The sequence below is a fragment of the Lipotes vexillifer genome, unplaced genomic scaffold, assembly GCF_000442215.2.
Source record: "Lipotes vexillifer unplaced genomic scaffold, Lipotes_vexillifer_v1.1 scaffold302, whole genome shotgun sequence".
Lineage (NCBI taxonomy): Eukaryota > Metazoa > Chordata > Mammalia > Artiodactyla > Lipotidae > Lipotes > Lipotes vexillifer.
This window is the reverse complement of record NW_006798913.1, coordinates 3,150,937-3,168,529: the sequence shown is the minus strand read 5'-3', so window position 1 is coordinate 3,168,529 and position 17,593 is coordinate 3,150,937. Positions and strand designations below refer to the sequence as shown.

The 17,593-nt window shown below is 33.9% G+C and overlaps 1 protein-coding gene across 1 annotated transcript in view; it reads left to right on the top strand.

The window, feature by feature from the left end:
- Nucleotides 1–2,221: 2,221 nt before the first annotated feature.
- The window catches only part of GFRAL (GDNF family receptor alpha like), a 57,938-nt gene continuing 42,566 nt past the window's right edge, over nucleotides 2,222–17,593 (top strand). The window contains 4 exon segments of the mRNA XM_007471199.1: nucleotides 2,222–2,243; nucleotides 6,306–6,440; nucleotides 8,550–8,720; nucleotides 15,764–16,192. Coding sequence (XP_007471261.1) covers nucleotides 2,222–2,243; nucleotides 6,306–6,440; nucleotides 8,550–8,720; nucleotides 15,764–16,192 — 757 coding nt within the window.

The window sequence follows — 17,593 nt, the reverse complement described above, 5'->3', positions numbered from 1 at the left end:
AGACCTCGAAGGTTTAAAACATGCAGGAAGTCAGCTCTACCACTGGACTCTTCAACTAACAGAACCTCTTGGAGGAGGTCATCCAGGGGGTATTACTGTAGTTTTATCTATGAGCTGGACCTAGGCAATTGGAAGATCCTTCCTGCCTCCTCTGTCCTCTGAATGTACATTCTGTCCACTGTTCCCACAGTGGGGCTGTTCTGAAGGACTCAGCCTTGAGAGAGCTCTGTGTGGTTGAGACCATCTGGATGGAGCACATGACTGAACCCAGTTAAGGCCTCTCTATAAAATTTTAAGATTCTGGTGGGTGGGTGCGAATATCTAATTGTCTGTTGTTCATCCCAAACAAGTTCCTTGTATGTAAGTTCCTTTGCTTATTAAATCTGATACCTACCTATCCGGAGTGATCTGCCCCTTTTTTCAGACTCTTCTTTCCCTTTGTGTAAGGGACCAGTTTGCAAACCAACAGAGCCACCAAATCTTTCTTGAGCTTGAGCCATTTTTAGTCATCTTATATCAAAAAGAATAACTATCTCAACAAAATTTATAATATAAGCTTAGTGACTCAGTGCCTTTTAAAAGGAAATAACTGATTAATTTTATGACATTATAATTATTGGTTAAATAATAACTAAGCCAGTGGGTGCCATATAACTGCTGTTTGTTTATCTCTTGTAATATAAACCTCATATACATATTTAACATTTATAGCAACCATGGATACAGTCAGCCCATTTTACAGAGTAAATATAAATAACTTCTGATGGATAGTCATTTACATACACCTACAGAGAAAACTAGGGTTATAATTTCAGTTTGTTGGACTCCAGAGTCTGTACTTTTCCATCATGCATTCTGAAAACAAAATACGCTATAACTTATTTTCTAGTGTAAATTAAATATGGACAAATGCAATCAACAACTCTCTCATTGTGTAACTTCGTACACACAAATGCTCCTCCCCCATCTCAAGATAGTTATCCATGCCTGTCTTTTCCTAATTTCCTGTTATGCAGCATTTTTTTACTTCCTAAGCATTCATTACAAAAATGTCTCAGGCTATTTTAAAAGTCGAAGCCTCAGGCTGTCCCCAGGTAGATGATGTGTTCTAGATTCTGGTGAGGAAGAGCACAATCTAAGTAAGAGGAGATAAATACTGCCTGTCTAGTCCACTAAGGCTGTTATAACAATATACTGCAGACTGGGTAGCTTACAAATAACAGAAATTTATTTCTCACAGTTCCAGAGACTGGAAGTCCAAGATCAAGCTGCGAGCACAGTCACAGTCTCACGAGGACCCTCTTCCTAATTTATAGCTGACAACTTCTCACTGTGTCCTCACAAGGTGGAAGGAGCAAAGGACTTTCTGGAGTTTCTTTTTTTAAAACATTAATCCCACTCATGACGGTTACACATCACGATTTAAGTAACCCCCAAATGCTCTACCTAATACTATCTCCTCTGGGGTTTAGGATTTCAACATATGAATTTGGGGGGACACAGATCTTCAGATCATAGCAATGCCTCTCATTGAAGCTCAGAAAACGTGTCGAGTGGCAAATGTCGAGGAGTCATTTCGTACACATTGCCCTGTTTGAAGTGTTAGAGGAACTGTGGCTAGAGCAGCACAAGTTTTAGGCACACTGGGGCTTGGGGCACCTGTAAAGTACATTTCTTGTTTGGAAAGATGAAGTACACTGTTTTGATCCTAGTGGAACTTGAATTCCCCATACATTTTCCTGGGCTTTGCTTATGCCTTTTCTCCTTTTTCCTAACCTCAAAGATATAAAATTGCCTGTATGATGCTAATTAATGAAGTAGAAACTGAGCATTCTCAATTGTCTAGGAAAATTTTGAGTTATAGTTGGGAGGCTTGTACACAGTTTAGCATTCTAGTTGAATGGAAAAAAACCCCACCTTTTTCCTGATTGCATGGAGTATGTATCATTTCTTAGTATCTGGTTCTTGGACTTTCCTGGAAGCATAATATCTGAGATCAGTACACTCAGAAGAGAATAATTGAATTTGGACCTATTTAGGAAAGTTCACAGCTCAGGAAAGATTGGTGAGGAAGTGGTGACAGGGAGCCGACTTGAATCAGTGATGTTTTTAGGAAGCAGGAGTAGAAGCTGAAGCCTTGTTGTGGATAGTTGCTGTTAAGAAGGTGGTTGGAAAAAGATATCTGCTTTTCTTCCAGGTGAACAACCCCAAGTTGGCTACCATGATAGTTTTCATTTTCTTCGGTAAGTGAATTATGCTTCCAGTTTATCTGAATTCATAACACCAATTCTCAGTGAACCAAATGCTGTCTCATCTCACTTAACTGTCAAGCTAGCAAATGTTTATAATATAAAGTATTAATTACAAATTTATACTTTAACATAGCTTCTTAATTTTGCAAAAATGTACACTTAATTTTACTCATTTATAGCTCTATAGAAAATGCACAATGTGAGAATTGCATTAACAGCTCAGGTTGTTTCTTTTTTATATATAGAATAATCCAATCACTTTAAGTAATTGATCAGGATTTATAGAATTGACATCTGTACTAGAGCCTTTTAGAAATGAAACATTCCAGTACCTATTTACAAGTTATAAGATGACAAATTTTGAATTATTATCTATTTTTCTTTGGTATTAAATTGAAATGAGATTAATTTAAGCCATTCAATTTCCCTGATTTTAGGTGTTAATATTTAATAAGAAGGAGGCAGTTAGTAGAGTAACACAACACGACATCATATGCTTCTTCACATTTCAGTCAACTTTTGTAATCTAGAGATAAAGTGTGAACTTATCTCTCTTGTCTTGGGTAGTGTGAATGCATTGTAAGATGTTAGTAAAAAATAAGGTAGACTTAAAAGTAGACTCCATGAAGATCTACTTGCTATATGTGTTATTGGAGAAGCTATTTATATTTTCATCAGCATGCAGTAGAATCTACAAATTACATTCAGAAAAAGGGATAGTTATAATTGTAGCTGAATATTAATAATTTACTCATTAAAACAAAGCCAGTGTATTTTCTGCTTACTCTCTGCTAATAGATATTGATGAATAAAGGCACACTTTTGGGCAAGAAAACAAAAAATGTTATTTCAAATTATGTTGGAAGTCAAAATAAATCTAGTCAAAGAAAATAAAGGCAAGAAAGAAGAAATCATTTATATATTTTCAGGTTTGGGGGGGTTTAAGTAATCATTATTCAAAATTGTGTTCCTTGCATTTATTGCTAAAATGTTTCCTTATTTCTATCATTTATAATAAGGAGAAATCTAGGAAACTTTAATTTTTGTAGATCAGGCCACAATATAATGAAACACAATAAATAAATTACAACCTCATTATGACCCCGATTGAAAAGATAGTGTTGGCCTCTTGTTTTCAACTTTCACTTCTAAATTAACCTAGACACTAGGTTGCATGAATAAGGGAAATCATACATAACAAACACTGTTAGGGTCAAAATTGTGCTATATGATAGGTTTAATCAATATTTCCCATAGTGCGTGCTTCAGAATATTTGTTCAACATCATTTAAATAGGCTTTGTGATACAGGAAAGTTCTGCAGCCAAAGAAATGTGAGACATAGTGAATTTTTAAAACAAAGCATTTAATAGCCTAATGAGTCTTATACATCTTTAAAGGGTGATAAAATGTGCAATATTCTCCATCTTATTTATTTTAAAATAGAACTTGTTTCTCACTTAGCATTTCAAGATGATCCTTGAAAACTCCTGGCTTAAATACATGGCCAGAAATCATAGTCAGGAATGGATAAGATTCTGGAAAGCTGAAGTTATTTTGATTTTTGTGGGCCAAACCATTGAAGTTGTTTTCCTACTTGATTCAGTATTTCTTCTGAGTGGAAGGTATGGAAAATCACGTAAAACAATCAAGATGATTATTCAACCTAAAATTTTAAATATGAAAGAAAATAAAACACATTTGGGAAAGATAATATGTAGAATTCATTAATGATCATTGCACTGAGATACAAGTGAGGTTTGATGATATACCCAGGAGACCATCACCTATAAGCTTCCCGAGAGAAGTATTCAGAAGATAATAGTGATCAATGAAAAATGAAATTCTAGTTGCTTATAAATTGACTTTCTGACATGAAATCCCTACTTCAGGATTTTTGGCAAGCTGGATTGAAATAAGTAACCTTGGGCCAGAATGGAAGTGGCTCTTTCTCTTTCTCTAGGCTTGCTAACCTAGAACAGGAGCTTGGCTAGATGAGGTTATCTGTGAACACATGAAAACACAGAAAGCTGATATGTCAATTTCCACTCTAGCCCTCAACAAGAAAAATGTGACCAAGTCACACGCATGGGCTTAATCTCCAAATGCAGTGACTCAGCCAGTAATACATATGATCCAATCAGTTTTCATGGATTCTCATTATGAGAAGAGGTTTGGAAAGAGGTAAGATTTTTTTTTAAAAAGATGTTGTGGCTTTACTTGAAGCCTATAACTCTATGCTGTGACAAGTCTTCATAATAACATCATCTTTTTAAAAATTCAAATAATTTGGCTCTGATTAAGACATAGCTTGAGGTCTCTTGACTATAGTTAATATACTGTCTCTAGAACTCAATTGTAATTTCCATATTTTTCTATGGATTGATTAAGCAAGTGTCAGTTTGTATGCTTGCAGAATTAGTTTGAGTAATTGGTACAATATACTAAATTAAGATTGCTACTTTCTTGATATTTTAAAAAACTTGCTGGAACTTTTCTCTTCTACCCAAAATAACTTGTAAATATCTGGAAGGTGTTATATTTATTTAATATTAAGAGTTATTTATATATAACTCATCCATAAAGAACGATTCAAGTTGGTTAAGTCAACATGCATTAATTGAATATGTGTGATCCATCATTGTGTTGATGATAGGGATATGATCATGAATTAATGCCTGCTGAGTAAAACCCCAGAACTCAGTGGTAAAGACAAAAATAGATATACACTTTCATTATGGAGCAATAAATGCTATAGTTGGGAAATTCCCAAGATTGTAGTGAAACAGATTAGGGGTGTTGAATTCAATTTGAATGTAGGAAAACAGGTATTGAATTCAGGGAAAATTTCCCTTAAAATAGGTAGTTATTGTGTTGCGTCTTAAATGACAAAAAAAAAAAGGGTTATTCCAGAGTAAAAAGAAAAGGAGTGACATACAGTAAATGCTGTACATTTACTGTATACAAACTATAAATGCTCGAGGACCTCCAGATTGCACATGATGAAGAATAGGAGAGTCATGCTAAAAGGAACCATCCAAAGGATGAAGCAGAGAAACGGCAGGACTAGAATGGTACATGAGGCAGATTAGGGGGTGTAAAGAACCTACTTGAATAAGATAGAACTGGAGGCAGACTGACTAACTGGTGAGTTGGTCAAATATTCAAAATGAGAATCAATGAACTATACAAGAGTGGATATGGGAGAGTAAAACTGAGGATAGAAAAGGAGCCTATCATGAACCCAAGGTTCCCAGTGTGGGTGCCATTATGAATCGTGAAATTGATGATGAAGTAGGGTGGTCCAGCAGGGAGTGGTGATGAGCAGGACACTACTGATGATAATATTGTCTGGAAGTGTGTCTGGAACATTTAGGTGGAGATAACATCATCTGTAACTGGAATACTAGAAAATAACAGGATTGAATTAGATATTTGAGAATCATCAGTCTAGATATTTTAGTTAAAGCCATAAGTACATGGAATTGTCCACAGAAAGGGTGTAAAATGAGAATAAGAAAAGTCTGAGGACAGAACCTAAGCTTCAAATATACTTTAATAGAAAAGTAAGAGGATCCTGGGAAGAATTCTAACTGTGGTCAGAAAATATCAAACAAATAAGTATCAAGAGAATTAGAAGAGAGGGTTGCCAAAAGAAAAGAGTTTCAAGAACAAAATGACAATGAAAAGTCCAATGATAAAAGTAAGGAAGATGAAGTCTTAAAACTATTAAATTTGATGTTATGGAGATGATTGGAGCATTTTTTAAAGTAGTTTCAATGGAGCAATAGAAATAACAATAAATTATAAGTTGAGAAATGAATAGGCATAAGAAAGAAAGAGGGCAAATACCGACTTTTTATTTAAGAATCTTATATAAGAGAAACAGAGATCTGTAGCTAGAGGGGAGGTTAAGATCCATTCCAGATTTGTAATGATTTTATCACATTTCGGTTTTCATAATTCTGGTCTTGATCATTAATAACTTAGTTTTGAGGTAAATAACTGCCATATTGCTGTTGTTTTTGTTGTTCTGTTATTGTTGTTATTCAAGCTGTGGGGCTATGCTTGTACAATGAGTCCACTTCCCAAACCATTGATTGCACATATTTAAGAGAACTCTGCCTAAGTGATGCAGATGGATGTAAACATGCCTGGAGAATAATGGAAGATGCCTGCAATGTGTCAGGTAAAACACCCTCTATACTAACATAAAAAGTTTAAAACACACTCAAATAATTTCTTTTTACAGAGATAAAAATAGAATTTGTTCTTTTCTTTCACTATCCTAGGAACTAAGTTTTTTCTCTAAATACCTTGGTATTCAAGTGATTTGCCTACAATTACTTATTAGTGAATTTAGATACAAAACACTGTTCTTAAATTACTCAAGGGCCCTAATGCATTGACACTGCAGGCAACTTTATGCAGGATTTCAGATTATTAATTTACTTATCTCACTAATGTTACAATTATACACATGCCTCTCAGAAGCATGGCAACAATTTTTCAAATAAAATGTTCTTTTGCTTATATGTTACTATATCAGGATAACATAGGAAGATAACATTTGTCATAATCAAACACATTATTTATTTGCATGTACATAACATGAGTTTTATATTTTTGCAACCTATACACTATTTTCCATTCCAACTGTGTCAAGAATAAGTTAAAATATATTTTTACTTTTAACTAGTCCTACATTCCAAACATTTGAGAGGAGGCCCAATGGGCAAAGAATATGAAGATTGGAAAGTCACTGTCATTTGTTTAACAGAAAAACAAAGTACTGAATATATCAAATAACTGAATATATATTGAATGAGAGCATTATAGTAAGACTCCATTCACTAAAAATGATAAAGGTATTATTTAAGGGGACATTGCCCTAATATTCTTATGATATAACTTTTCAAAACACCTTATACTAACATAAAAAGTTTTATCAACTTGTATAATGAATATGATAAAACCGTAAAAACCCAATAAACTTTCTGGCATATTCAGTAAGAGAACTCCAAAGTGAAAAAATAAAAATATATTCTTTCATGACTCACTTTGCTACTCCAACCATTTCATGAAGAATAAATTCTGTACTGCTCACAACCCTTTCCTATCTGCCTGTGCTTCCTCTTCCTCCCAAAAATGTAAGGTGGAGTGTGTTGGGTTAAGAGGCAACCACCCATAGTTCTAACAATGTCAACATTCACAATCTCCAACATCAGAGCTCCTGTCCAGCCACAGGATTTCAAGGAATTACATAGGATGTAGACAAGGAGCAAGATTTCCTTTTCTTCCCTGCCCTTGAAAGAAGTACATGCAATGTTCATACACCAAAGAAAGTTATAGGTCTCTAATCCAACATTCTCATTACAGTTCAGGAAAAGAATTTCAATTGCAAGTTTTCTCAAATAACATAATAATATTAAGATGAGAATAAAGGACAATGACAAAAAAGTCTGTTATTTGTTTTGATGATGAATCTCCTTGTTACATTTTATAAGGCAATTTAAAATATCACATTCAGCGTGTCATGAATTATAACATATTTATTGATTTCAGTATACAAATAGCAAGTCATTTGCAGTGAATGGTAAATTTGCATAATTATACCATGCATGAAGTTGAAATAGAAATATTCTCAAATACACAAATGAAATGTACTCAAGTAGTTTTATTCAGAAAACTGAATAAAAGAAAATTGTTGGGTAGATGAATATGGCCTTTTAAATTAAAACAGAACATGAAATATTGGTAATTATGAAAGATACACTATTCAATAATATTAAGTGCTTTCTAAGAGTCAGGACCACATTTTTTTCCATGATAAATTTAGAGCCACTTGCTTGTCTCTTATTATTATCTTGGAATGACATGTAAATAAAATGAGATCAAGACCAAACAGCTAATACAATTGCTAAACTGACAAAATAGCTAAGATTACAGAGCATTCTGGTCACCTTGTGTAAGGGCAGCCTTGATTATTATTAAAGAGAAAAAGTTGACATTCTAAGTGGGGACAAATCTCCTTTAAACTACAGAAAGTTTTATTGTATTTTAGAAAGTAAATATTGGGGGAGAAAACAGTAGAAATAGTTTTTTGCTTGAAAAGTCAATTATATGGACATGCTGCAGCAACCCCAGATAATTTCACTCTAATAATGAATTACTAAAATTAATACATTAAAAGCTTTGGGTAGGGGGATGCTCCTTAAAGCTTTAATGTACCTTGGATAGGAGGCCTCAAAAATTATATTCAAATTAATATCTAGAGTGTTGTATGTTTGACTGTGAAATCCAGGCAACCCCTGCAAGATGAAGGATTCATCCACCTGTAATTTAAGTATCTGGTCTTTAGCAGAAAGCAATTTCCAATTTAAAAACTGTCTCTGCTCTGATGACCTCTACTGTACCATTAAGAAATTGTTTGGAAAAAAATGCCAATGTCAAAATGAACCACATCTATGTAATTTGATGTACTCTTGTTTTTTCTGGTGACTTGATTAATTCTTCATGTAATTTAAGGTACTATGAGCTGTAGATCTCAGTAAGTGCATGACATTTTTCTGTAATGGCTAACCACAATTTCAAGTTTCATTCTATTATAATTCATTAGTATTATAGAGTCACTAGTTCAATACATATATTTGTGAGGCTCACTATGGCTTTGCACAAGACTTAAATGATAGAAGATAAATAAGGTACCATTTCTGTTGGTAAAGAATACAGGGTCTCCTGAGGAAGACCAAAGTATAACCACTTACCCAGAATAATGCTTGCCTTTGGGTAGGAGAACTTGATTATTTAATATGCATTTATTTATTGTCTACTCAAAGTGCCAGCCTGATGGTGAAGTAGTGGTAATCAAGCTTGTTGACATGTGTCCTGAGCTTACAGAAAGATTTTCTAAGAGATACGTGGGATCCAATAGTCCTAATGTAATCAATTTCCATATCCTTAGTGTCCCTATGTACGTTCTCCGGAAAGTGGTCAGCTTGGGAATGCACCTGTTTTCACAGAGTTCTCACCTCTTCTTTCAGAATCCTCCTTCCCCCACTTTATAAGAGAAAGGTTTACCTCTCATCTATCTTGAATGGTTTCATTGCCCAGCCCATCCAATCATTACTGGACAGTTTTCTGTTCCATAATTTTGCCTTTACCAGAATTTTATATAAATGGAATTATATAACATGTAGCTTTTTGAGCCAGTGTTCTTTTATTTAAAATAACATATTTGCGATTCATCAAAAAAATTGTTCTCTTTTTTGATGAGTAGTATTCCATTGTATGGTTATTCCATAAATTGGTTATCCATTCACCACTGAAAGTCATTTGCATTGTTTCCAGATTTTTAGAGATTATAAAGCTGCTATAAATAGTCACATATAAGATTTGTATGAATATAAGTTATTTCTCTTTGGTAAAAAAGTATTGGGTCATATAGTAAAGTGTATGTTTAACTTTATAATGAGCTTTAATACTGTATTTCAGATTTGAAGTCACCATAAATGTATGAAAGTTCCAGTTGCTCCACATTCTCAGAAGCACTCGTTTTTTTTGCCATTCCGAAACATATTTAATGGTATCACACTGTAGTTTTAATTTGCACTTAAATAATAATAATGTTGATCATATTTTCATGTGCTTATGTGCCACCTCTATATATTATTTGGTAAAGTCTCTCTCCAAAATTATGTAGTTTAGGTTCTATATTTAGGTCTATGATGCATTTTGAGTTAATTTTTTATATGGTGCAAGCTATGGGTCAGATATGTTCTTTTGCCATATGGATATCTAATTGTCCCACCACATTTGCTGAAGATATTTTCAATTTCACTTTTCTCAAAAGATCACTAGGCTGTATATTGCTGGCTCTACTTCCAGATTTTCTTTTCCATACCAGTTACCTATATTTCTATACTTTTGCTAATATTCCACAGTCTTATTTATTGTAATTTCATGGGATATCTTGAAATAAAGTAGCGTAATTCCTTTAATTTTTTCCCTTTAAATAATTGATTCAGCTAGTCTCCTTCTTTGCTATCCCATATAAATTTTACAATCAGTTTGTCAATGTCTACAGAAAAATCCTGCTGGCATTTTGATTTGGCTTACCTCAAAACTGTAGATCAATTTGGGTAGCACTGACATATTTACTATGTGAGTTTTCAAATCCATGAACGTGGTATATCTCTCCATGTATTTAGGACTTCTTTGATTTCTTTTATCAATATTTTGTACTTCTGAATATAACAGTTCTTACATTTTGTTAAGATTTAGATATGCTTCACTTTTTTGATGCTGTTGTAAAGGGCACTTTATTTTACATTTTAATTTTCAATTGATCATAGCTAGTATACAGAAATACAATTGACATTTTATATGGACATTTTATACTTCTAGGGGTTTTTGTTTGTTTTGTTTTTTGTAGAATCTATAGGATTTTCTACATAGATAGCCTTGTTATCTACGAATAGAGAATAAAGAGTTTTATTCTTCGCTTTCCAATCTGTAAGCCTTTATTTCTTATTCTTGCTCTATTGTTCTGAGTAGAACTTCCAGTATAATATTAAGTAGGATTGTTTGGTGTGGCCATTTTTTGCCTTTTTACCTATCTTAGGAGGGATGCATTTGGCTTTGCACAATAAAGAATGGCTTTTGCAGTAAGTTCTTTGCAGGTTCCCTTTATCAGGCTGAGGAAATTCCTTTCTATTTCTAGTTTGCTTAGAGAATTTTTTATCATGAATGGATAAGTAGATGTTAAATTTTGCAAATGCTTTTCCTGTTTCTATTGAAATGATCATATGTTTACTTCTTTAGTGGTATTTGGTAAATTTTATTGTTTATTTTTGAATGTTGGATACAGCCCTTCATTCTGAGGCTACATCCTGCTCAGTCATGATGTATTATTGTATTATTATTATTATATATTGTTGGATTCAATTTGCTAATATTTTGTTGAGGGTCTGAAATCTATGTTCATGATGCATATTGGCATGCTATTCTCTTTTATTAGAAAGTATTTGTCTGATTTTGTTGTCTGGGTAATGCTGTCTTCAAAATGAATTAGGAAGTATTTCCTTCTCCTCTAAATTCTAGAATAATATACAAAGAATTGACATTATTTTTTCCTTAAGTGTTTAATTCAATTTATCAATGAAGATATCTGTGCTGCTCTTCACTGGAAGGTTTTTAAATGTTCAGTGTGTTTGTTTCAAGACTGTTCTATTTCTTCTTTTGTAGTTTGCCTTTCAGTGAATTTGAAAGATATTTGTTGGATTTATGTTGAATTTTAACTTTTAGAGTTTCCATTTTACCCTTTCTTTTAGTTTCTATCACTCTGCTAAGTTGTTCTTAATATTCCCAAGTTGTCCTTTAAAAGTCTGACGAAGTTCAGGTGATGTCTTCAGTTTTGTTCAAGTACTGGATATTTGTGCCCTTCTTTCTCTCTCTTTCTGTGTCTGTTTCTCTGTATTTATCTCTCTGTCTCTGTCTTTTTTCTCTCAGTGTTTCTCTCTCAATTTTGCTCTACATTATTTCTTTTGCATTTGATTTGACTTGAAATTGATCCTCACTTTTTAGTTTCTTAAGATGGAATCTTATCAGCGATGTAAGCATCTCATTACATGAATTTCCTTCCAAGTGCTATTTTAGTCACATCTACTAATTTTAATATCTTGTGTTTTCATTTTTATTTATTTCAAAATATTTTCATATTTCCCTTCTGACTTTTTTTTTTTTTTGCTGTACACAGGCCTCTCACTGTTGTGGCCTCTCCTGTTGAGGAGCACAGGCTCCAGACGCACAGGCTCAGTGGCCATGGCTCACGGACCTAGGCACTCCACGGCATGTGGGATCTTCCTGGGCCAGGGCACAAACCCGTGTCCCCTGCATTGGCAGGCGGACTCTCAACCACAGCGCCACCAGGGAAGCCACTGACTTTCTTTTTGATTCAAGGTTTATTCATAATACTATTGTTTAATTTCCAAATATTTGAAGATTTCTTAGATATCTTTGTTAATCATCTAATTCCAATAACATTAGAGAACATATTTTGTATGGTCTCAATTCTTAATGAAAATGATAACTGCTTAATATCACCTATACAATGTGATACACGTGAGGTGATACACGTGAGATTATACGCACACAATTACACACTTAAAGTTATACAGGAAGAAATAATGGAGACTTAGAAGCCTTCATAGAAGAAATAACAGACTTGGGCTTTTTAGGGTGAACTGGGCTCAATAGAGAGATGAAATAAAATGGATGTTCTAGACAGAGGAAGTAGAATGAAGCAGAAGACATTGGAGAGCAACATGTTCTTGGTAAAGCTGGATTATAGAACAGAGGAGTCTTAGGAGATACTGGAAAGAAACCAGATGTTAATAAGAAGGAGGAACTTATTAAAATTACATATCTTTCTAAGGAGATTAGACTTCAAACTGTTGTTTTGAGGAACTACTAATGCATTTTAAACAGAAGACTACAGAATCAGTATTTTGAAGGATATCGTTTGTTGGCAGTGGTGTAAAGGATGGAATGGAGGCAGGGAAGGATGCAGGCCAGGGATATCAGCTAAAAAGTCATCAAAAGAGTTTGGGAGAGAGATGACTCATGCCTAAACTACCACACTGGTGCTGAGGACTGTAAGGATAAGAGATATTTAAGAAATATTTGTAAATTACAATCAATAGTAATTGGTTTTCATTGGGTATGAGGAGTATGGAATGTTGTTAAATGTGTGGCAGAAGCTGCTGGCTTGGGACAAGGGTATTGCTATACACAGAGACAGGACTGGGGACAGAAGTGGTGAGTTATATTTGAAGAGTTTGCATTGGGAGGGCACACTATGGCACATTCATGTTAGAAATGTTAGTATTTTTTTTTACATTTCACATGATGAATATATAGTTTAAAAAAAGCAATGATGGAGTGGACCTCATCTGGCTGGCATTTGGAAACATGGGTCTCGCACTGAGGAGAGTATCCTAAAATGGACATATAGATTTGGGAGTCAATGGTTTGTAAGAAACAGATACAAGCATGCAGGGGGATAAGACTGGCCAGGAAAAGATTATGACGTGAGAATATAAGTATTTTGATAACAACGTTTGCAATCTAGTTGATGAAACCACAAGGAAGTTTTTAAAGACAGGAAAAACAAAAACTACAGGAAGAATTTTGAAGCCAGTGAAAGAGAGAAAGACACAGAGGAAATAATCGACAATTATAAATGCAGAGAAGTCAAATAGGATAGAGACTAAAATGACATTAATTAGCTAATGAGTAGGTCTTTACTAGTTTTAGGTTGAAGTAGGCTGAAACGAAAGCGTATAGAAATACTAAAAATATTTATTGACTTTGTTTTCAAGACAGTAGGGCTAGTTCATTTATATCTCAATGACCATTTCTATCAGACCAAGATGCTGGCAAAATATAGTTACCAGCCACAGGTACATACAAATTTAGAGCAGTTAAACTGAAATCAGTTCACATTTAAACCATTTTTTTCCATAATAAATACTTGTTAAATGCTATTCTGTGGTAATGTTGATAAGCCAGGAACATAGAAACCCTGTACAGAGGACCTGAATGATCTCACAAATGCAATTCTTGATGGACCTGGCCTGATCATGGTGTTTACCCAGAGCATCAGCTGCTTGCTTATAATTTAGCTCAGAGTGGAAAAGGAAATGATAATTGAAATATTATTTCATCTTTTTTCAACTGTAGCATCCTCCACCAGCTCTTTGGTCATCACTCCAACAAGATACAATGCCTCTCTCTCTCTCTCTCTCTCCCCCTTGCATTCCCAAAACATTTCTCAACATATAACAGACGTGCACTTTTCTATTCTTTATTATAGATTGTGAACTTCTTGAGCAAATCAGCTGTGACATTTCTTCCTTTTTTTTCTTAATATGATAAATTTTCAACATATTGCCTGACACCTAGTAACTGATCAATAAATATATCATTTATTTTTAATTTTAAACACATTTTGAGCATCTAAATTATATATTCATTCATAAGATATTTATTATTCAGTTAATATGTGTAGATATCATATAAATGCTGAAGAATGGAAATAAAGATGGGTTAAGACAGTCCCTGCTCTTGGTTAGCTAAAAACATAGCAGAGTAAAATTGGCATTTAGCCAGATTATTTCATTTAGCCTTGATTATTAAATGTAAATATATATATAAATACTCATACATATATATGTACTGTAAAAGAGATTGACATTTAGACAGATTTACAGATTATTTCAAAATATATAATTACCACTATAATAGAACTAATCACATGAGGATGGCATTAATTCACATACATCTCATCCACACAAGCCTGCATATGCTGGCCAAAAGGGGTGGGAGAGATGTTCTCTGTTCCAGTAGAGAAGCCTGATTTAAATAATTATAGCAATCCATGTGAGCTGTTCTTTGATAAATGTGCAAAACTTTGTCACAGTGTGTGTCTCCAAACCCATGCTGTACAGAGGCTGTACTCTGAACAGTGCTTCTAAGAATGCCCTGGCAGTTTTTAAGTAAACATTTTCATATCATGAAATAGATTATATTATCTTTATCTTGCATGAGGCATTTGTAAAAACCAAGGTACAAGAAAGCTCATTTAATAAACAAAAGAGAACAACTTTTTTTTTTTTTTAAGAGAAGAATACCCCAGGGGAAAAAGTTACTTTGGGAAGAATGGTAGGGTCAAGGAAGTTTTCATTGTGGAGATCCACATGAAGGACCTCAGAGGAAGATGAGACATTTTAGAATTAGACAGTATACTTCTGAAAGCTTAGGTTAAGCAAGTAAGGATTCTTATATTGAGGTTGTTTTTCTTATCTTTTATCTATAAAGTTTATATAATTATGTGCTTATTGGAACTCTCTAGTAGAACATGCGTTCTCTATGAGGATATAACCCCCAAGGGGTGAAAATTGGTTCTTAGGGGTGAGCAAAAAACCTCTCACTTATATATAAAGCATAGATATACATAGTCCCTAAACAGATGCACGATATAGCTATGGAATTAAAATTTCACGATGGGGTAAGGGAATTAGGAAAAAGCTGTCTAAAAATGCTTCTTAAAGGGGAAATAATGAAAAACTGTGGAGAAACACTTTAGTATAGGTAAATTTCTAGGATAAAATGGAAATTCACAAAATTTTATAGAAGAGAAATAATGGATTATAAATATTTTAAGTTACACATTATTTCTACCAATCATCATCAAGATGTAATGAAAAGATGAAATAAATGAGGATAAAATATTAAATGAAATTGAGCATTACCATTATGTTTAGTTACATAAACTATAAATAATCAATATTTTTCTTTCAATTTTTAAAAAAAAATCAAGATCATTTGTAATAGCTCTCTTGCAATATTTTTTAATGGTTTTTGAAAGACAATAGATATTGGTATATTTATAAAAGATATGTCTATACACTTTTTAGAAAACATTAAAAGGTCATAATATTTAATTTTTAGTCATTTTTTTATTTATAGAAGAATCAGCACTGTCCTCATATTTGGCTGCACAATCCAACATCACACAACGGCTCCATCAGAAAGATATGTCATTAATGATTGAAAAAAAGAGCTACTGTGTCATGGCAGCACGTGTCTGCCAGGAATCTGAACATTGTGCTCCTTTGTATGAAAATTTTAAGAAAGCCTGTGGGAGGGAATCAGAGCAATGCAAAACCCTTGATGGAAGCTACCTGTGTGCAGCGTTAAGAGAAAGTCTGAAAGAAACAATCTTGTGGAATTGTCAATGCAATGACTCTTCAGAAGCAAAATGCATTGAAATTTGGAAAAGCTTGTTTGAGGACATTTGTATACAGGATGCTCAGATGAATCCAGTTCCAGCCTTTCGTGAAGACAATGAAGATGAATTCAACCTAGACGTTGTTTCAGGTCAGTATTCAAGGGAGGAATTTAGGAACCTTAAGTATAATCACAAATATGAGTTGACTAAAGACTTTGTTCTGACATTTCTGCCTGTGTTTCTCTTAGACAATGAAAATTAAAAAACGTAATACTATGACTATGTCTAAAAGGGATTATGAAGAAAGACATAAATGCTAAAAGGTTTTAGAATAATGTGAATTTTATTCATTCATTTATTCATTCATTGAACAAATACTTATGAGACATTGACAATGTGTTAAGTCTTAAGTCTGGTGCAGCAGGATCAAAACAACAACAACAAAACTGTCCTTCATTTAAGAAGCTTCCTATTTTTTAGGGGATTTAAAAAATTAAAGAAATAGATAACGTAGTAAGGGATGATGATTTATTTACTTAATAGATATTTCTTTGAGTGCCTACCATGTCCTAGGCCATGTTCTAAGACCTGGGGAAAAAGCAGTAAGAAAAGCAAACAAAAATCACAAAAACCATTGCTCTCTAGGGCTTTACATTCTCAGTTGAGGAGTGTCTTGTTGAGTTTCCCTGGAAACAGACTCTGAGACAGAGGTTTGCATACGGAGTAGTACTGGACTGAGGGCTCAGGAACAAAATCTAGAAGTGAGAAAAACAGGGTTAGGTGGAGGGAGAAATTGAAAGGCAAGACAATGACCACAACAAACAGTTGATTCCACAAGATGTTTGGCTCTGTAATGGCCTTTTAGAGATGTCGCCCATTGAGACACGGGAGCTGCTCCTTTGAGCCCCTCTCATGGACTAGCCCTTAGATTGGAGCTGTCCCCTAGAAAAGTCTGCCCCCTTGGATGTGACAACTTCCTTTCGATGAGGCAATGCTGGAAAAGGATCAGCAGATGGGGAAATGAATACTGGGATCACCAAAAGGGGGGGTCTTAGTAGTAGGCTGTAACATCCATTAAGAAGAAATTAATAGGATAAAAGATTTGAAGATGTATATTTTAAACAGTATGAGTGCTACCAAAGGGGAAACATGGGGGGTGGGGAGCAATAAATTAGGATCTTGGGATTAACATACACACAGTACTATATATAAAATAGATAACCAACAAGGACCTATTGTATAGCACCTGGAATTCTACTCAATAGTCTGTAATGGCCTATATGGGAAAAGAACCTGGAAAAGAATGAGTATATGTATATGTATAACTGAATCACTTTGCTGTGAGGCAGAAACTAACACAACATTTTAAATCAACTATACTCCAATAAAATTAAAAAAAACAAAACAAAATAAACAGTGTGAGTGTTAAGGAGAAAAATAATACAGGTAGGGGAAAAAAGAAGTCTGAGTTTTTGGTTTGTAATTTTAATAGGATGGCCAGAAAGTTGATCTGAAGAAATTAATGTTTGAGTAAAGATGGAAAGAGGCAA